The sequence below is a fragment of the Delphinapterus leucas genome, chromosome 7, assembly GCF_059928025.1.
Source record: "Delphinapterus leucas isolate spDelLeu-1000000601 "Yukka" chromosome 7, BTC_Dleu_Yukka2, whole genome shotgun sequence".
Classification (NCBI taxonomy): domain Eukaryota; kingdom Metazoa; phylum Chordata; class Mammalia; order Artiodactyla; family Monodontidae; genus Delphinapterus; species Delphinapterus leucas.
Window position 1 is genome coordinate 83,629,552 of NC_143135.1, and position 22,077 is coordinate 83,651,628.

A 22,077-nucleotide genomic window follows, 5' to 3' on the forward strand; every position below is an offset into this window, starting at 1 on the left:
ACAATGGTGTGTTAGTTTTTGCTTTATAAAAAAGTGAATCAGCTATCCATATACATATAACCCCATATCTCCTCCCTGTTGTGTTTCCCTCCCACCCTCCCTATCCCACCCCTCTAGGTGGTCACAAAGCACTGAGCTGATCTCCCTGTGCTATGTGGCTGCTTCCCACTAGCTATCTATTTTACATTTGGTAGTATATATAAGTCCATGCCATTCTCTCACTTCGTCTCAGCTTACCCTTCTCCCTCCCCGTGTCAAGTCCATTCTCTACGCCTGCGTCTTTATTCCTGTCCTGCCCCTAGGTTCTTCAGAACGTTTTTTTCTTTTTTTTTTTTTTTTTTAGACTCCATATATATGTGGTGTTAGCATATGGTATTTGTTTTTCTCTTTCTGACTTACTTCACTCTGTATGACAGACTCTAGGTTCATCCACCTCACTACAAATAACTCGATTTTGTTTATTTTTATGGCTGAGAAATATCCCATTGTACATATGTGCCACATCTTCTTTATCCATTCATCTACTGATGGACATTTAGGTTGCTTCCATGTCCTGGCTATTGTAAATAGAGCTGCAGTGAACATTGTGGTACATGACTCTTTGAATTATAGTTTTCTCAGAGTATATGCCTAGTAGTGGGATTGCTGGGTCGTATGGTAGTTTTATTTTCAGTTTTTTAGGGAACCTCCATACTGTTCTACATAGTGGCTGTACCAATTTACATTCCCACCAACAGTGCAAGAGGGTTCCCTTTTCTCCACATTCTCTCCAGCATTTTTTGTTTGTAGATCTTTTGATGATGGCCATTCTGACTGGTGTGAGGTGATACCTAATTGTGGTTTTGATTTGCATTTCTCTAATGATTAATGATGTTGAGCATCCTTTCATGTGTTTGTTGGATATCTGTATATCTTCTTTCGAGAAATGTTTATTTAGGTCTTCTGCCCGTTTTTGGACTGGGTTGTGTTTTTGATATTGAGCTGCATGAGCTGCTTGTAAATTTTAGAGACTAATCCTTTGTCAGTGGCTTCATTTGCAAATATTTTATCCCATTCTGAGGGTTGTCTTTTGGTCTCGTTTATGGTTTCCTTTGCTGTGCAAAACATTTTAAGTTTCATTAAGTCCCCTTTGTTTATTTTTGTTTTTATTTCCATTTCTCTAGGAGGTGGGTCAAAAAGGATCTTGCTGTGATTTATGTCATAGAGTGTTCTGCCTATGTTTTCCTCTAAGAGTTTTATAGTTTCTGGCTTTACATTTAGGTCTTTAATCCATTTTGAGTTTATTTTTGTGTATGGTGTTAGGGAGTGTTCTAATTTCATTCTTTTACATGTAGCTGTAGTGTTATTATTATTTGTATTATTATTAGAAAAATGTGATCTGCAAAATCCTTCCTTAAAAACATATTATGGAAATTTTGTGGCTAAGTACTTGAGCAATTTTTGTAATATCTTCATATACTATAAACATGCATGCATGTGTATATACATATACACATGTGTACATTTATTGCCTTTGTTATTAAATTTTATTTATTTTAATTTCATTTTTCCTCTGAATTTTTTATTTTTATTGCTGTTGAGATTTATTTTATTTATGACTTTGCTTTTTTAATCTTTGATATTTTGATTCTGAAAAAAGTACATTAATATTTACTAATGACATTTTTTATTACATTTTTCTTTTGTTGTTTTGTTGTTTTTATTTAATTTCTCTATGACTTTGCTTTTTTTTGTCTGTCAGATCCATCTGATTCTGAGAGAGATATATTAAAGTTTCCCATTATAATCCTACTATAATTTCCTCTATAAATGTCTAGAGTTTTTTCATTAGAGTAAAATTCAATTTTTTATTAGCTTGTAAAATGTGTAACAAGCATATTGAAACATAATTCATATACCATACAGTTCACCCATTTAAAGTGCACACCTCAGTGTGTTTTTAGAGTATTCATAAAGTTGTGCAACTATCACTATGATCAATTTTAGAACATTTTTTATCACTCCATAAAGAAATCCCTTGCTCATTAGCCATCAATTTCTAATTACTAATACTTTGTATATTTAGCTACAGTGTTGCAGGTTCATGTCTCTTAGGTCTTCTTTGTAAATTGTGATTTTTTTTTTATATAATGTCTCTCTTTATCCTGATTAGCACTTTTAATCTTAATTCCACCTTATTTGATATTAATACTACTCCTTCCTTGCTTTTTTTCTTCTTGTAGTTTCTTGGAAATTTTTGCCTAACATTTATTTTCAAACGTTTTTTTTTAAATCACCTTTTATAAGTTGTTTTATAGATATGCAGTTCTTATATATGGAGTGAGAATTTCTGATATTTGATGGTATTTATTTGTTTACACTTAATGAAATGCATAATTTACTGATTTTCTTTCTTCCAACTTGATTTATGATAATTATTCATTTTACATTGTTTTTTCTTTTTCTTATTTTTGCTATTTTGATCATGTTGAATATAAAATTTTTTTAACCTTTGTAGTTTGAAAGTTCTCTTCTACTTTCCCATTTCATTATTGCTTAGCTTCCCTTTCTTGTTACTAAAATTAGGTCCATGTGTTTTTTCATTATTTTAAAACAAAATATCACTTATTTCCTTACTAAGAATGTATTTTTTTCTCTAATTGCCATATCCCATTTGGAAGAGACCTTTAGAGTGCTGTTAGAACATTTTCTCCTTTCCCCCTCCCCACTGTTTCTCCCTAACCTCCTAAATCTTGGGTTTTGCTGAGATTGTTTAGTTCCAGATTGTCAATAAAATTTACCTTGCAGTTGTCAATAGTTTCCCTTTCTCTCTATTTCAGTAATTTTATTTAGATTTATATTACAAATTTGCAAAAAAAAATCTGTCATTGACACATACGCACACACACACACACCTGTGTATGTGTGTGTTGCAAGGTTCATTGCTCCTTGATGTTTTTACTTTTCCCATTTTCTCTTACCAGGACTCCTCTGTTTCATTTGTTGTTTGGTTAAAGTGTTTTTTCAATTATTTTCCTCAGGTGTTTCACTGAGTCATATTGTTTCTGAATCTGCCAGATATCTTGGCTGGATAATGAATTCTTAGATTTAAATTCTCTCAGTATTCCACATATATTATTCCACCATCATCTAGCTTACAGAATTGCAAATAAGAAGAACATTTTTTTTTAAGTTTTTTGAAAATTACTTGTTCTTTCCTGCAACTTAAAAGATTTTATCTCTTGTATTTCAGGAATTTAACCAGATGTGCTTAGATTTTTGCGTGTGTGTATGTGTGTGTGTTTTCTTACCAGTCTTGGCTGGAGCTTGTGCCTTTTCTATCAGTTGATTCACAATCTTCTACAGTTCAGGGAAAATTCTATTATTGTTTTAGTTATAGTCCTTCCTCCATTGGTTTCTTTTTCTAGATCACACTGTTTCTAGGGATCATACATTTCACCAGTTGCCCTACTAAATCTGTTTATGGTCAACAGAAGAATCATAGACAAATATTTATAATACAAGGGAATAGCTGGTATTTTACAAGAAAGGCACAAACATGTGCTCTGCTGTTTGAAAGCAAGGAGTACTAACTGATACTGTTGGAGTGTACTTTTATGATGCTCTGCTTTTTAGATATAGTTTCTGGGTAAAAAAGTACTCCCAGTACTCAGGGTTTGGCATCATCTCCATTATGCCATGTTTCTAACTTAAAATTTTTGGCCTCTGTTTACTTTATTATTTTATTTAATTTATTTTTTTGTCCTGTGTATATTTTAAAGCGTACCTTGGCATAGTCTCAAAATTACAAACTGTAAACTTAACCATCACAAATATTTTTGTGCCTGAAGCACTTACTACACTTATAATAATAAATATTCCTTTGGGTATTCAAGAATTAATCTTAAATATGTTAGAGGGTTTCCTCTAATGCTATGCTTAGCAAATTCTTTGTTAGCTCAAAGATGTTAAAACCCTGTTTTTAAAATCTGAATATGTGTCTTGCTATTTTTAATTATATAATAAAAATTTTTAAATATTAAGGAAAATTTAATTTAGTTCACCTACACTTAAAAATAAATATATGGCTTATTCTGTGTTCTTTTTTGGAGAGGGACAGGATGCCACAAATGCAATAAAAGAAGGAGAATTAAATGCCTCTAAAATGGTAGAAAATTGCAGTTTAACCCTTCATAGATTAAGAGCAAAATTGCTAAGACTCTTTCTTTTTACTGTTATCCGAACAGTTTTACTTATTTAACTAAAGTACTCTTAACTACAAACGTCTTATCTCACCTCACCAAGATGCAAATGAGACTGTATTGATAGCTCAGATTCAAAACAATTTCCCTTAAAATTACGATTTGGGCAGTGGGATTTCTTTCCAGGCTTTCTTCTTTGTTATTATTTAGACATATGTAATATTTACCCTTAAATCTCTGGATGCAGAGACTAACTTTATTTGTAGATTGGCATGGCACTAGAATTATATTCTTATAAAAGTGTCATCTGGGTTTCAAACATAGTTGAGAAACATCTTATCATCTTGCTAGATAAAATAATTTTTTCTTGACAAATACTGTGTGGTGTCACTCATATGTGGAATCTGAAAAAGCCAAACTCATAGAGAGTAGAATGGTGGTTACCTGGGGCTGGGGGAAATAGGGAAATGTTCTAACTTCCAGTTAGAAGATGACTAATTTCTGGAGATCTAATGCACTGCCTTGTGATTATAGTTAACAATTGTGCATTATACTTTGAAAGTTAAGAGCAGAGTTTGAATATTCTTACCACAACAAAAGAAATGGTAATCATGTGAAGTGATGGAGATGTAAACTAATGGTATGATGCTAATCATTTTGCAATATTTAAGTGTATCAAATCAACACATTGTGTACCTTAAACTTACACCATGTTATATCTCAGTAAAGCTGGAAAAATAATTGTTTGTCTAAAAGGATAATTGTTTACTTAAAATGTTGAAATCTTTTGGACTTGAGATACTGTTGTGATTGAGTTATATTACTTAGATATTAGGTTGATGAAACCTAAGTAATTAATCAAAAAGTAATTATGGAGGTCCACAATTCACAGAAGTGATAAGCTGGTAGGTATTCAGCTCCTTGGTTGAAGTTTAAGCAACTTGAAGAAATACCTTCCGCTTTGGTATTTTCCCATGTTAGTGGAGACTGATACATTTGCTGGGTGATAAGGATGGTCTCTGGACCTAGAAAGACACAAATTTCCCTCTTTTATTAATAAATCTTCCCCCAGAGGATCCAGGACCCCATTCAATGCTATATCTTTCATGTCATACGTTTCTCTATTCACTCAGTTCTCAATGAAGGCAACATTTCCCTTTCCAAGCATGGAGGCCAGATTTTTTTAAAAACAATTTTATAAAATAAGTAATTTTAGCCTTCCAATAATATTATTGATACAGCTGAAAACTAATATTCTGTTTCTTCATTTGTCCCACCCTCCTCAACCCATTATACTCAGTCTTTTGCCTCCACCTCCCCACTGAAATTGCTCTGTCAAAGGTCCCCGAAGTTCTGACCAATCCAATTTAAAGTTTTCTTCCTTGACCTCTCTGTGGCATTTGATAGCCATTGACTGCTCCTTGTAGCTCCTTTCTATTGACTTCAGTGATGCATTAATTCACCTGACATCTAGCTATTATTTATTGAGCGCCCATAAATGTCAGGCAGAGTGTTAGGCATTGATGATATTTCAATGGGCAAGACATGCATTTTTCCCCCACGCAGATGTTTTACTCATTTAATACAGTGCACATTATCACACAATATTTATTACACAAGATCTAGTATTAGACAGACTTCACTTTGAGACCTGGCTCTGCTACCTACAATTGGGTGAACATAGGCAAATTTCTTAACACTCTTCACCTTTAAAATGGGTGCAATTAAAAATATCCACTTGATAGGAATTTTTAAAATGTTAAAGTAATATACGAAAATGTTTGGCATACTGCTTGGCACTAATTTCTCCATTCTTACTGGAACTACCTAATTCAATCAATATAACCTTATAGAGACACTGCAGCATCTCTTTGGCTGCTATCTTTGACTCTGGTCTTGTCACACTTAAGTCCAACTTCTACATTGCTGATTAATTAGCAGCTCATCCCACCACCCCTGCTCCACAGCCATTATACACTTACTACTTGCTCTTCCCTGATTCTGCTGGGCTCTTTCACCTCCCTGCTTCATTCATATTTCATTACTGTCCATCTGTTAGAGTGCTCCTTCCTTCCTTGTTGGCTTTTTGAACACCTGCTTTTTCTTAAAATTATCTTTCAAACTTTATCTCCCTGAGGAGAAAGTCAGACATTCTTTTTCCCATACTGTCATAGCTCCTGTATGCCTCTGTTATAGCCCAATCATCTGTAATTTAATTATCTGTGGGGGCCCATGAGAGAAAAGGATGTGTCTAGTTGCCTTGGTATCCTTTGATGTGGCACAACTGTAGCTTTAAAATTGATTCTAGATGAATGTTTAGTTTCTATGAATGAATACTTAGTCTCCATGTGCTGGGCATTATGCTAGGGATAGGTATGCAGACATATATGCCCTCAAGAGGTGCACAGTGTAAAGTTGGATAAGGGACAAAAGATTCATGTCATGAATTAACACACTATTTCATTTTCAGTTAAAGGATGTCAGAATTTAAGCTATTCATTTTTTTGAAGGGATGAATTAATAGTAATTTAAAATTCCTTTAATTTACCTGCTAATGAAAGCAGTTTTATTGTAAGTTTTGCCTCTTTAAGAAATGTATTTTTATATACCCAAACGTCAAGCTTCTTGTGATAAGAGCAGATGAGCATTGTTTCTATGTTTCAGGTGATTTACAGGAAGTAGGGGGTTTGCATCAATTATAAGTGGAACCTTGGGAGTGAGACTGAGCTAAACTACTTTCTCTGTGCTTTCTAAATTTTGAGATGTTTAAAGTGCAAGTCTTGGGTATTGATGCATAGCATATTTGCAGAAGTTGAAGTGATCATTCCCTAGTTCTAATTTTTCAAGCTCTAAGAATTTTTTTATTTTCTCAGCTTGCACAGTTTAACAATTGTGAGACCAAAAATATTTATTAGTTAATTGAATACTGTGGTGTATATAGAATTGCCATGTATAGTATTTGCATATAATATTAAAAATAATTTAGTTTTTCTTTATTGATACAAGTTACTTTAGCACCCTGGTAGGCTTTAGCATTATCATTTGAGACTTAATAACCATTGTATCTTAGGTACAGAAGTGCTTTTTAAAGCAGCAAGGATTGATAGACTGCTGTACTCACAAGTAGTTTTAATTTTGTTGCCTCTGGTGAATTTACTTACTTGTTATTTTCTGTATGATTCTTTGGGATTATGACATTTGGAAATAGGACATAAGCTTACTGTATTATATCTGTGTTCTTAATAACTGTGAGGGCATTTTTAATGTTATGAAAAATGCAAGTTAGAAGAAATTCTCTTTTTCTCATCTGTGCATAAAGACCCTAAGTCCTTTAAGACACAACTCTGCAAAGTATAGAAGCAATCCATGGAACATTTTCAGTGGCATGTGGAATTTTGTTGTTCAGCAAATATAGTCAAATTATAGGAATTTTAATTTATTCTGAACTTAGTTTTTAATAAGAATTTCATAATTAAAAATTAATAGCAGCAAATAATTTTGCCATTGAAGGGACATAAGTTTAATTTGTATGTATTAGAAATTTTTAGTTACAGTATAGTGATGGTGATGTAAGGATTTTGTATGGAAAGATGTTTTAGTGAAGGGCTTTTCAGACAGCTAGTAATTAAACCAGGAGAGAATGGTTTATAATCCAAGAGAGAAGAGCAATTTAGGAGGAAGAGTTGATGAACACTATAAAACTAAAGGAAAAAAAAAAAGTTAAGTAATATGACAAAACAGGATATATTGGTGTAAATAATTACAAAAGCAGTTTTAATGGAGCAGTTGGAACAGGAGCCAAATTGCAGTGGATATCATCTATCTTGTTTTCTCTCTTTCACACCAGGGAACTAGTTAGAAAACTGCTATTATAATCAATTCTGGCTGGCATTATTGTTAGTGAATGCAACATATGTTGAAGTTCAATCTTGTAACATTACAATGTGAGATGAGTAGTGATGTTTTTATCCTAGTAGGTGACTTTCTCAGCTTCTCTTGAACATCAGATCTATGAAACTAAAATTAATGTGAAATGCTTCTTAATAATGGGACTGATTTTCACTTAAATTTTCTACTTCTCATTTCACATGGATTTTAAGAACTTCTTTGTCAAACTAACTTCTTAACTTGGCTTCCACAATATTTAGACTCTATGGTAAGTTCTCAAAAAATATTTGATGTGTTTGGACTCTATTTTAAAACAATATTATTGACTCTGTTTTATCCCCTCACTTCTGGATGGGGAGAACTCATAGGGAATAAGTAGGAGTAGCAAACTAAGCCATAGACAGCCTAGACTACTTTGCATTCTAACAGGACACTAACAAAGTGACCTGTCTTTTCCTGTCTGATTTTCAGGACCTCCTTATAAGATGAGATAGATAACGAAATAAAATATGAATATGTAAACTACATGTACTAATTTCAGCCAAAGTCAGAGAAGCACTAGGGTGACTCTACATAGAAGCTTTCTTTAGGATACAGACTCAACTCTTATCTGTGCTGTACTCTTCCTCAAGGGTGGATCTAACTAGATTATGTGTGATTCTGCTTCTAATTACTATATAATGCATTGTGTGTGTGTGTGTGTGTGTGTGTGTGTGTGTGTGTGTGTGTGTTTATTTATTTATTTATTATAACCATTATTATAAGGTAGATTTCCTTTTGCCATAGCATCTTGGAATAAGTATGAACCGAGAAAACTTAAAGACTTTTAACTCTGTCTGGTCAGATTCCTACTCTACTTTTGTCTGCTCTCATTTTTGTGAGTGAAAGAGTGAATGCAAATCATTCCACAGTTTTAATTCCTTGTTTTGTCTCTCACTTCCTGGGGTCTAGCTGACCTGCATGATTTTCTTGGAGATTACTAATTTAAGCACTTCTGTTTATGCAAGATAACCTGATGCCTTTCTCTGCTCATGTACCATAGATTCCCTCTCTGGTTATATTTTCTACTTAACAAGTGAATTGTGATAAGTAAAATAGTAATATTGAATGGACATAATAAACAACTTTATAATAGCCTCTTAAAATTCTTTAACGATCAGGGAAATTGTTAAGGAAAATATATTATTCATGATAATTACAGCAAATGGAGTATAGTATTGAAAAGAAAAGAGAACAGCTAGATTAGCAGCATTTAAAAACTTCATGCTCCAGGGTTTGAGGGGAGGGAGGAATGAATAGGTGGCACACAGAGGATTTTTAGGGCAGCAAAACTATTCTGTATGATACTATAATGGTGGGCACATGTTACTATACATTTGTCAAAACTCAAGTATATACAACACGAAGAATGAACCCTAATGTAAACTATGAACTTTGGGTGATAATATTATGTCAGTGTAGGTTCATTGATTGTAACAAATGTACCACTGTAGTGCACAATATCGATAGTTGCCAGGGGAGGGGGTTGTGTGTGTGGGGGGCAGGGGGTACATGGAAAATATCTTTATATTCTGCTCAGTTTTGCTATGAATCTAAAATTGCACTAATAAAATCTATTTTAAAACAACAACAAAAAGTTTATGCTCATTAACATCTTAGAAGCGTCCAGAAAATGAACTGAAATTTACTTTCTTTAACTCAAAATGAATGACTTAACCTATTTGGGAAATTTGTGTACCCAAGGGAAATACCTCTCTTGCTTCTCTCACTAGCTGCCTCTTCTGGTAAGCATTAAAAAAGCTGTGAATTCAATTATTTGTATTATACTTTATTAACATTTGCTTCCATTTACCTCTAGGTTTGAAGTTTGAGGAAATTCAAGAAAGATTTGGTGAGGAGTTCTTTAATATATGCTTTGATGAGAATGAGAGAGTCCTTCGAGCTGTAGGTGGCACGTTGCAGGACTTTTTTAATGGCTTTGATGCTTTGTTGGAACACATTAGAACTTCTTTTGGAAAACAGGCCACTCTGGAGTCACCATCATTCCTATGCAAAGAGCTCCCTGAAGGTAATCTTATGCTCCACTACTTCCACCCTCACCACATTGTGGGGTTTGCAATGCTTGGAATGATTAAGGCTGCAGGAAAGAAAATCTATCAGCTGGATGTAGAAGTGGACCAGGTTGCAAATGAGAAACTGTGCTCTTATGGTTCAAACCCAGGCAATTGTAGTGGTCTTACTTTCCTTATCAAACAATGTGAAAATACTAGTATCACGAAGAACCTTCCACAGGGAGCCTCCCAAGTTCCTGCGGACCTCAGAATTAGCATCAACACCTTCTGCAGAGCCTTCCCTTTCCATTTGATGTTTGACCCCCACATGACAGTCCTTCAGCTGGGGGAAGGCCTAAGGAAGCAGCTCCGATGTGACACTCACAAAGTGCTCAGGTTTGAGGACTGCTTCGAGATTGTTTCTCCAAAGGTTAATGCCACCTTCGAAAGGGTTCTGCTGCGACTGTCCACGCCATTTGTGATTAGGACCAAGCCTGAGGCTTCTGGCACTGAGAATAAAGACAAGGTAAGTGGCTATGGACTAGATATGGGTGATGGGAACTAGGAGATTTACATAATTATTTTAGTAAATTACATGATGGCAGTACTTGTCATTATTTAGGCGAGATAACCTAGAGTGTCATTTAGAAAATTACTTGTCCCTGGATATATGTAAAAAGATTTGGCCTTATTCCCAGCCATTTTGCATAGTGTCTGCCTCTTTCATTAATTTATTTCATCATATAAAAAGAAGACATTTATTAATACTACCCATAGTAATTGCAAAAATGATAAGACTCACTAAAAACTGGATACTGTAAACCCATGACTATTTCCACTGTTTGAACTCAAACTATGAGAGAAATAGTAAGACTGATTTCAACATTGTGGGGATCGCTTGCCTTATTCTTAAATATTCCATAAATATAGATAAAAAGCTAGCTACATTTTGAATATGTTATGTTTTAAATTTCATAATCTAGGAACATCTGGTTTACATCCTATTATTTTCTTAATATGCAGAATAATGTATCAAGTGACTATCTCAAGGCCTCTTCTAATTAAATTTTAGTGTTGAAAAAAGAGACATTTCTTTAGAACATGTTCACTTCTTGAGAGAAGACACTGGAATTATTCTTTTAAATTTAGGGAATATTAAAGCTATTGGTTTTGATTTATAGAAGTACAATATTTGGCTAGAAGTGTTTGAAGCATTTTTGGCCTTAGAATTGAAGTTAATATTATTGAAAATGTGCCTGAAGTAGAATATATTATTACCAATGTTGATTGCTTTATATATTTTGTAGATTTGACAACAATTAATTCAATTTAAAGTTACTGCTTCAGATTTTTCCCCCTATATTTCATCTTGTATGTCTATTTAATTTGTATACCACAGTAAGAAATAGACACAGTGAAATGATGACTCAGATGTCAAGGCCCCCAATAATAAGGAACTGTGCTCATTGAGAAGATGCAATTATAATTTAAACATGTTAGTGGCAGTTTAAAAATAAAGCAATAGGCAGGATTTTTAGTTAGAATAGGGATGGAAATCCTCTCATTCTCTGTGCATTTCTGCTTATTCACCTGGGTTTGCCAGAATGGGACATTTGGGAGGCTACAGTTTAGCCCAAATAAAATTATAATCAATAAAGTAAAGTTATGGCATGGAATCTTAACCAGATGAGTAATATTTTTGAATTGTTATGTTCCAAATTCCAAATTTATAGTTTCCTAAAACATGGAAAGAAGAAAATAAGGGTTAAAAATTATGATCCTGTTGATAAATTTGACCTTGATATTCATTATTTTTCCCATAATTGCTGGTCTTGTTAATAACTCCATGTTATCTGAAGTTTCTAATTTTGTATTGGGCTTTGATAAGAAAGTTCTAATTTTCAATAATGTAAGATATTTATTCTTTAGTCTACAGTGAAGGCTTTCATTTTACTTTAACTATTTTAGCTCTGCACTTAATACCAATGGACTACCACCCCTGCCATCAAAAAGAAAAACAACAAAAACAAGAGCTAATCATACAGCTGAATGATGGTAAATCATTTGCAGAGTGAACTGTAATGCTTTTGCTAAACCATGATCTTTGTCATTTTGTGTTGTCAGTAGTGTTAACTATATAACTAGAGGTAGAACACTCTTGTAAGCAATTTGGTGAGGTAGCCATCATCCTAGTTTCAAAGAATTTACATCTCGATTCTGCAGTAATGAGTTATAAAGACATAAGTGTTTGTTACCAGAAGCAAAAATATCATTGAGAGGCATCTGATGCATTTTCAAAGAGAGGCAAAGGGGAATCTGAGTTTTCAACCATGAAAATCTCATCCTTTTATCAATACTAAGTTAGAATAATTCTCTAACAAATTAGGCTGCCTACCTCGGAAGGTTATTTGTGAAGATTAAATGACACAATCCATGTAAAATTCTTATTATATCTTTGGCTTCAGGGTTAAGTGTTGAATAAATGTTCATTATTGTTACTTCTACCACTATTATTATTATTATTGTTCCTTTCCCCTTGTCACATTCCTCCTATCCTCTCTTCTTGCCTTATGGAAGTTAGTACTGAAATCAGTAGGTTGAATAATTTTAGAGAAATATCAACTCTACCTAACATCTTCACAAAATACGACTTGGGTTTGTCTTCTTAATAATGACTAGAAGACCATTTGTCACAAATCCTGTAGGAGCTTTGTTTGAATCTGCTTTTTTATTTATAGGCTATCATTGTTTTAAAACCCCTAGTCTCTTTTTCAAATTCACTAAAGTTTGGAATCAAGTTTTTATTACCTGTGTCTATTAATATATTTTATGTTCACTTGTTACAGCACTTTGTTGTGTCAGTGGCTTCCAAAATAAAATGGACTGGTTAGCTTAGGCAAAACCTGAAACAGCAATGGATTTGAGAATCAATAAATGAGTTCCTTTAACATTTTTTTTCCTTAGTAGCAATGTTTCAAAGAACATTGTGGAAGGAGTCCAGCATTTGAAATACATCATCCCTATGATACAGCAATGGCATGCTATTCATCTTCACTTTTGTTCTCAAGGTTAGAACTTAGGAAAAGCATAATAACAACAACACATTTCTTTTTCAATCCCCAGAAATATCATCACATTTTGCCTTATTAATTAGAAGCTGCAAAACAAATATCAGGAGATAATTTTAAAAGACTAAAGGAAGACTTAACCTCTGATTTTCTGTGGTCAAATCGGTTTCCAAAATGCTCCTTTATCTTTTCTAGACATGTGCCCATTATTTTTCTGACATGGTGATTGAAAAGTTTAAAATATATTTATTAATCTTACCAATCCATGATGACGCTGTTGAGAGACAAATTTCATCCAGTTGTTAAGAATACATTATTTGACTTCAACTTAAAATTAATTTAATTTGGGAAAATGTGAGCATTCCTTCTCTGTTCAGATCATAATATTCTATTAGAGAATTTCAAATACTGAACAATATTTTAGTGATGGACAAAATGACACTAGGACTTTTTCTATAAATGAGCACTATAGAACATAGATGTGCAATAACTTCGATCAAAATTATCTGGAGTTTTCTTTGCTCTTATAATTATAAATGAGATATTTAATTTTAATTTTTATGTTTATTTTCTCTAGAATTTCTCCCTGACCATAAACTACCTTTTAAAGTAGGTTAGACAAATTTAGATTCTTTTAAATTGAAGTATAGTTGATTTACAGTATTATATTGGTTTTAGGTGTACAGCATAGTGATTCAGTATTTTTATGATTATATGCCATTAAAAGTTATTACAAGGTAATGGCTATAATTCCCTGTGCTATAAAATATATCCTTGGTGCTTATCTATTTTATACATAGTAGTTTGTATCTCTTAATCCCGTACCCCCAATTTGCCACTCCCCTTTCCCTCTCCCATTTGGTAACCACTAGTTTCTTTTCCTTCTGCGTGAGTCTATTTTCATTTGCATATACATTTGTTTGTAGTATTTTTTAGACTCCACATATAGGAGATATGTAGTATTTGTCTTTCTTTGTCTGACTTATTTCACTAAGCATAATATTCTCTAGGTCCATCCACATTGCTGCAAATGGCAGAATTTTATTTTATTTTTAAATGGCTGAGTAATATTCCACTGTATATATCTTCTTTATCCATTCTTCTATTCATGGGCACTTGAACTGCTTCCATATCTTAGCTATTGTAAATTGCGCTGCTATGAACATTGGGGTGCATGTATCTGTTCAAATTAGTGTTTTCATTTTTATATACTTAGGAGTGGAATTGTGGATCATATGATAATTCTACTTTTAGTTTTTTGAGCAACCTCCAGACTGTTTTCCATAGTGGTTGCACCAATTTACATTACCACCAATGGTTTACAATGGTTCCCTTTTCTCCACATCCTCTCCAAAATTTGTTATTTGTAGACTTTTTGATGATAGCCATTCTGATAGGTGTGAGGTGATATCTTGCTGTCATTTTGATTTGCATTTCTCTAATAAGTAGTGACGTTGAGCATCTTTTCATGTCCCATTGGCCATCTGTATGTCTTCTCAGAAAAAATGTCTTTTCAGGTTTTCTGCCCAGTTTTTCATTGGGCTGCTTGATTTTTAGATACTGAGATGTATGAGCTGTCTATATATTTTAGATATTAACCCCTTGATGGTCATATAATTTGCAAATATTTCCTCTAATTCTGTAGGTCGTATTTTCATTTTGTTGATGGTTTCCTTTGCTGTACAAAAAATTTTAAGTTTTATTAGGTCCCATTTGTTTATTTTTGCTTTTATTTCTTTGGTCTTAGGGAACAGATACAGAAAAATATTGCTCGATTTATGTCAGTGTTCTGCCTATGTTTTCTTCTAGGAGTTTTATGGTTTCCAGTCTCACATTTAGGTCTTTAATTCATTTTTGGAGTTTATTTTTGTATATGGTATGAGGAAATGTTCTAATGTCATTGTTTTACATGTTTTTTCAACACCAACTTGTTGAAGAGTCTGTCTTTTCTCCATTGTATATTCTTACCTCCTTTGTCATAGATTGATTGACTGTCATAGTGTGGGTTTATTTCTGGGCTGTCTATTCAGTTGATCTATGTGTCTGTTTTTGTGCTAGTAGTATGCTGTTTTGACTACTGTAGCTTTGTAGTATAATCTGAAGCCTGGGAGGGTGATATCTCCAGGTCTGTTCTTTATTTCTGAAGATTGCCTTGGAGATTTGGGGTCTTTTTTGGTTCCACATGAATTTTAGAATCATTTGTTCTAATTCTGTGAAAATATCATAGGTATTTTGTTAGGGATTATGTTAAATCTGTAGATTGCTTTGGGTAGTATGGCCATTTTAACAATATTAATTCTTCTAATCCAAGAGCATGGGATATCGTTCCACTTCTTTGTATCATCTTCAGTTTCCTTCATTAATGTTTTATAGTTTTCATACTATAAGTTGTTCAGCTCCTTGGTTAAGTTTATTCCTAGCTATTTTATTCTTTTTGCTGCAATTTTAAGTGGGATTTTTTTTTTTAACTTTCTCTTTCTGATCTTTCATTGTTAGTGTATATAATGCAACAGATTTCGGTATGTTGCTCTTGTATCCTGTAACTTTGTTGAGTTTATTAGTTCTAATAGTTTTTAGGTGGAGTCTTAAGGGTGTTCTATGTAAAGAATCATATCATATGCAAATAGGGACAGTTTTAATTTTTTACCTTCTAATTTGCATTCCTTTTATTTATTTTCCTTGTCTGATTGTGTCACTAGGACTTCTGATACTGTGTTAAATAGAAGTGGTCAGAGTGGGCATCCTTGTCTTTTTCCTGAATTGTTCCCATAGGTTTTGAAGTGTTGTGTTTCCATTGTCCTTTGTCTTGAGCTATCTTTTTACTTCCTCTTAGATTTCTTCATTGACCTAGTAGCTTTTTAGTTACATGTTGTTTAATCTCTACATGTTTGTGTTTTTCCCATTTTTCTTCCTGTAATTGATTTCTAGTTTCATACCTTTATGGTCAGAAAAAATTACTTGATATAATTTCTATTCTTAAATTTGTTGAGACTGGTTTTGTGGCCTAGCTTGTGATCTATCCTGGAGAACATTCCATGTTCACTTGAAAAGAGTGTGTATTCTGCTGTTTTTGGATGTAATGTCCTATAGTTATAGAGTCCAAATGGCCTAGTGTGTCATTTAAGAACACTTTTTCCTTATGGATTTTCCATCTAGATGATCTGTCTATTGATGTCAGTGGGGTGTTAAAGTGCCCTACTCTTATTGTATTATTGTCAATTTCTCCTTTTTATGACTGTTAGTATTTGCTTTCTATATTTAGGTGTTCCTGTATTGGGTGCATATATGTTAATGAGTGTAATATCTTCTTCTTGCATCAATCCCATTATCATTATATAATGCACTTCTTTGTCTTTTATTATAGCCCTTGTTTTAAGTCTATTTTGTCTGATATGAGTATTGCCATCCCTGCTTCCTTGTCATTTCCATTTACATGAAATAACTTTTTCCATCCCTTCACTTCCAGTTCAGTGTGTGTCTTTCACCCTGAAGTGACTATTGTAGGCAGTATATTGAAGGATCTTGTTTTCAATCCAGTCAGCCACCCTGTGTCTTTTGAATGGAGGTTTTAGACCATTGATACATAAAGTAATTATTGACAGTATGTAATTATTGCTATTTTATTACTTGTTTTTTGGTAGTTTTTGTAGTTCTTCCTTGTTCATTTCTTCTGTTTGTTTCCTCCCCTTGTGGTTTGATGATTTTTTTTTAGCAACATGCTTGTGTTTCTTTTTGATTTTGGTATATGTAATTGTAGGTTTTTAATTTGTTGTTATCATGAGATTCACATATATTGACCAATAATTATATTTACTTGTTTTAAACTGGTAGTCATTTAAGCTCAAACACATTTTTAAAAATCTACATTTTTTTATTCCCTTCCCCCAATTTTGTGTTTTTGATGTTACATTTTACACCTTCATGCTTATCCCTTAACTGCTCATTGTAGTTATAGTTGCTTTTACAATTTTTTGTCTTTTAATCTAAATACTGGCTTATTTAAGTGGTTGATCTTCAATTTGTACAGTATATTTGTCTTTCCTAGTGGGATTTTCCCTTTCCTATAGATTCTTTCTTTTCCATTTAGGGAATACCCTTCAACTTTTTTTTAGGGTAAGTTTAGTATTGATGAATTCTTTTCGTTTTTGCTTTTATATGAAGTTTTTTTGTTTTTTTTTTTTTCAATTTCTCCTATTCTAAATGATAATCTTGCTGGGTAGAGTATCCCAGGTTGCAGATTTTTCCCTTTCAGGACTTTGAATATATCCTGCTACACCTTATGGTCTTTAAAATTTCTGCAGAGAAATTAGCTGATAGACTTATGAGGGTTTCATTGTATATAATTCTTTGTTTTTCTCTTGCTATCTTTGGAATTCTCTATCTTTAACTTTTGCTATTTTAATTATGATATGTCTTGGTGTAGGTCTCTTTGGGTTCAGCATGTTTGGAACTCTCTGTGATTCCTGCATCTGGATGTCTGTTTCCTTCTTTAGGTTTGGGAAGTTTTCAGCCATAATTTCTTCAAATACATTTTCAATCCCCTTCTCCCTGTTTTCCTTTTCTGGACACCTGTAATGCAAATTTTGGAATGCTTAATGTTATTTTAAAGATCTCTTAAATTGATTTTTTTATTTTTGGATTAGTTTTTCTCTCTGCTGTTCTCATTGGGTGATTTCTATTATTCTATTTTCCAGATCACTTATGTGTTCTTCTGTATCAATTAGTCTGCTACTCATTCTTGTAGTGTGTTTTTTATTTGAGCTATTGAATTATTCATTTCTGATTGGGTCTTTTTATATTTCCTAGTTCCTTGTTTAGAAAATTTCTTCTCCTTAATACAGTTAACATTTTTATTACCAATGTTTTGAATTTTTTATCTGGTGAATTGTTTATTTCTGTTTCATTATTTATTTTTTCAATGGTTTTCTCTTGCTCTTTCAATTGAGAGTAGTTCCTCTGCCTTTTCATTTTAGTTAACTTTCTCTACTCCTATGAATTTAGTTGAAACAGTTACCTATTTCAGTCTTGAAGGGATTTAGGGATTTTCTTATGTGGAATCATCTTTATGCAGACTATGTGTGCCCAAGGCCTTTGATGGGAGGGCTGGACTTGACATGGACAACAATTACGTCTTTCCTCAGTGTGTGCTGGTAACTATCACCTTGACAGTGGATGGGGATCCAGGTAGAGGGGCTAGAGCCAGCACTGGACATGAGGTGGGACTTCTTCTCTGCTCAGTGGCCATCACTGCCCTGTCAGAGGTGGGGGTCTGATCTCAAGTTCCTGGAGCAGAAGCCCTGAGGGTTGACCTTGAGCTGGCTCTGTTCCTTTTAAGTGTGTATTTTTTCCCTCTCTCTGCCCAGGGACTTTTGCCTCAGAGGAGCCGAAGTAGTAGGGTCCAGGGGCAGAGGTCTGATGCGCAGCATGTGTAGGTGTCTACAGCTCTACTGAGATGCAGCCTCAGCTGCAAGCCCCCTTTGTCACTCACAGGTGGTCATTGTCCTCTGCTTCCACCACCCCCATCCTGTGTGAAGCTTCTCTCCTGGGCTGATGGGGTCCTGGGTAGATTCCTGGTGTGTGCTGGAAGGTTAGCTGTGGTTGAGTGGAGGCCATCAGATACCTGGGCTGCTTCTGAGGTGCTGCTTGAGTAAGTGCCAAAATGGCCACCTCTGCCCCACCTGAGCTCCCCCTGGGACTGGGTTGCCTCTGTGTCCCATGGTCAAGTCTTCTCTGGTCCTTCCCACCTTAGATGCAGTGCCATGCCATGGCATGGAGTAAGTGGGGCTGGGTGTTCACTTGACTCATGCTGGGGCATGCTGAGAGGCAGTTGCAGGATCCCCAGCAGCTGCCAGAGCAGACCTGTCTCTGACCTGCCTCTGGGGCTAGCCAGCATATGTTCACTTTTCAGGAGCTGAGCCCAGTCTTTTCCCTACCCTTCTATTTGTTGCAGTGGACCTCCAACTATACAAGGGGGTGTGTCTTCTCCACATAGGCCCCAGGACTGGAACGCCCAGTCTGTGGCTCTGCCTGCTCACTCCCCAGGGTACTCACCTGAGTGTCTGTTCAAGTAATTGCCTTTTCCTCTGAGTCCCCTCTCAAGGACACAGGTCCCAACCCAATTGCTATTCTTCCCTTCCTACCCAATTATATGTTTCTTGCTTACAGTCTTGGTTGAACAGGAGTCTTTCTGCTAGTTTCCAGTTAGTTTTCAGTGAGAATTGGTCCACATATATATTTACTTTAGATGTGTTTGTGGGGAGAGGTGAACTCCACATCCTCTTACTCTGTCATCTTGATCTCACTGCTTCCAAATTGAGATTCTGATGCAGATATTACTGAGGTTCATGCTGGCTTTCTTTCTTGATTTTTTTAATGCCTGTAATGTTAAAATTACTGTAGAGTAAGTGTTTTGTTACTATACAGTTACTGTATTCTGTATATATAAAGGACAGGGTAGATGATTACATGGTCAATAATATATTCCTTACAGTAATCCTCATGTTTAAAGTGTACATTTTGCCATGTTTTTATTTTTGTTAGCAGGAAAGACTGCAACTCTGAACTTACAAAAGAAAGTGACCCTACTGTAGATCAGACATTATTTAGTTCTAGTGTAGGTTCTGATGAGTGGGAAATTAGCCCCTTTCATTAAAACTTGTTCAGAATCTTTCTTTAATTGTTCCTTTTATAATTAACTTAGAATTTTTTTTAGCTGGTAGCTTTCAGATTCAGTAAATTAAAATCTGAAGAGCTATTTTGAGTGTGTTGTCTACCTCCCAATTTTTAATGGTGCTCTCTTTATTTATATTAACATTTTTTATAAGTAAACAGTGCAATTATTTTTAGTAAATATACATAATTGTGCAACTATCACAACAATTCAGTTTTAGAACACTTTATCACCCCAAAGTATCCTGTGCCCATTTGCAGTCAATCCCTGCTCTAACTCCCAACCCCAGGCAACCACCGGTCTACTTTCATCTCTATAAGATATCATTTCTAATAAATATATCATACAAATATGTAGTCTTTTTTGTCTGGCATAATGTTTTTTTTTCTTTTCGGTACGTGGGCCTCTCACTGCTGCGGCCTCCCCCGCCGCGGAGCACAGGTTCTGAACGCGCAGGCTCAGCGGCCATGGCCCACGGGCCCAGCTGCTCCGCGGCACGCAGGATCCTCCCAGACCTGGGCACGAACCCGCGTCCCCCGCATCAGCAGGTGGACTCTCAACCACTGCGCCACCAGGGAAGCCCTGGCATAATGTTTTTGAGGTTTATTCATGTCATAGCATGTATGAACAATTTGTTCCTCTTTGGTACTGAACAGTATTCCATTGCATAGATATACAACACTTTGTTTACCCATTTATTAGTTGATAGACACTGGATTGTTTTCACATTTTGGCTATTATGAGTACTGTTGCAATGCATGCAAGAGTTTTTCTTCCATACATTTACATTCTCTTGGGACAATTCCTAGCAGAGGAATTACTATGTCATATGATAAATATATGTTTAACTTTTTAAAGAAATTTCTACACTGTTTAACAAAGAGGCTGTGCCATTTCACATTTGAACAGCAATGTATGGGGGTTTAAGTTTCTTCACATCCTCACCAACTCTTCATATTGTCACTCTTTTTGATCATAAGCATCCTATTGGGTGCTGAGTGATGGGTGTTTAATGTACATTTCCCCAATGATTAATGATGTTAAGCATCTTTTCTTGTGCTTATTAGCTAGTGGTATATTTTATTGTTGTTGTATGTCTAGTCAAATATTTTGTTAATTTTTTTTTTTTTTTTGTGGCACGCAGGCCTCTCACTGTTGTGGCCTCTCCCGTTGCGGAGCACAGGCTCCGGACACATGGGCTCAGCAGCGGCGGCTTACTGGCCTAGCCGCTCCGTGGCATGTGGGATCTTCCCAGACTGGGGAACAAACCCGTGTCACCTGCATCGGCAGGCGGACTCTCAACCACTGCGCCACCAGGGAAGCCCTTTAGTTCATTGTTAATTGTGGTTTTTGTCTCCCTATTATTGAATTGTATTTTTTTTGAGAGTGTACAGTTTTATTTCATTTTATTTATTTTTTAACATCTTTATTGGAGTATAACTGCTTTACATTGTTCTGTTAGTTGCTGCTGTATAACGAAGTGAACCAGCTATACGTATACATATATACCCATATCCCCTCCGTCTGGCGTCTCCCTTCCACCCTCCCTATCCCACCCCTCTAGGTGGTCACAAAGCATGAGCTGATCTCCCTGTGCTATGTGGCTGCTTCCCACTAGCTATCTATTTTATATTTGGTAGTGTATATATGTCAATGCCACTCTCTCACTTCGTCTCAGCTTAACCTTCCCCCTTGCCATGTCCTCAGTACACTCTCTACATCTACATCTTTATTCCTGTCCTGCCCCGAGGTTCATCGGAACCGTTTTTTTTTTTTTTTTTAGATTCCATATATATGTGTTAGGATATGATATTTGTTTTTCACTTTCTGATGTACTTCACTCTGTATGACAGACTCTAGGTCCATCCACCTCACTATAAATAACTCAATTTCATTTCCTTTTATGGCTGAGTAATATTCCATTGTATATATGTGCCACATCTTCTTTATCCATTCACCTGTCGATGAACACTTACATTGCTTCCATGACCTGGCTATTGTAAATAGTGCTACAATGAACACTATGGTACATGACTCTTTTTGAATTATGGTTTTCTCAGGTTATATGCCCAGTAGTGGGATTACTGGGATGTGTGGTAGTTCTATTTTTCGTTGTTTAAGGAACCTCCATATTGTTCTCCATAGTGGCTATATCAATTTACATTCCCACCAACAGTGCAAGAGTGTTCCCTTTTCTCCACACCCTCTCCAGCATTTAT

General features: G+C 34.9%; 1 protein-coding gene across 2 annotated transcripts in view; it reads left to right on the top strand.

Annotated features, from left to right (window-relative positions):
• The window catches only part of LOC111167557 (guanylate cyclase soluble subunit alpha-2), a 91,993-nt gene extending 72,216 nt beyond the window's left edge, over positions 1 to 19,777 (top strand). Inside the window, exons 4-5 of one of the 2 annotated variants that reach the window (XM_089915484.1) lie at positions 9,928 to 10,646; positions 12,089 to 19,777. In XM_089915484.1, coding sequence (XP_089771610.1) covers positions 9,928 to 10,646; positions 12,089 to 12,100 — 731 coding nt within the window. In that variant the 3' untranslated portion in view covers positions 12,101 to 19,777. Of the gene's footprint in view, positions 1 to 9,927 lie in introns of both variants that reach the window. The other variant, XM_022560514.3, reaches the window with a different exon arrangement.
• The last annotated feature ends 2,300 nt before the right edge of the window (positions 19,778 to 22,077 follow it).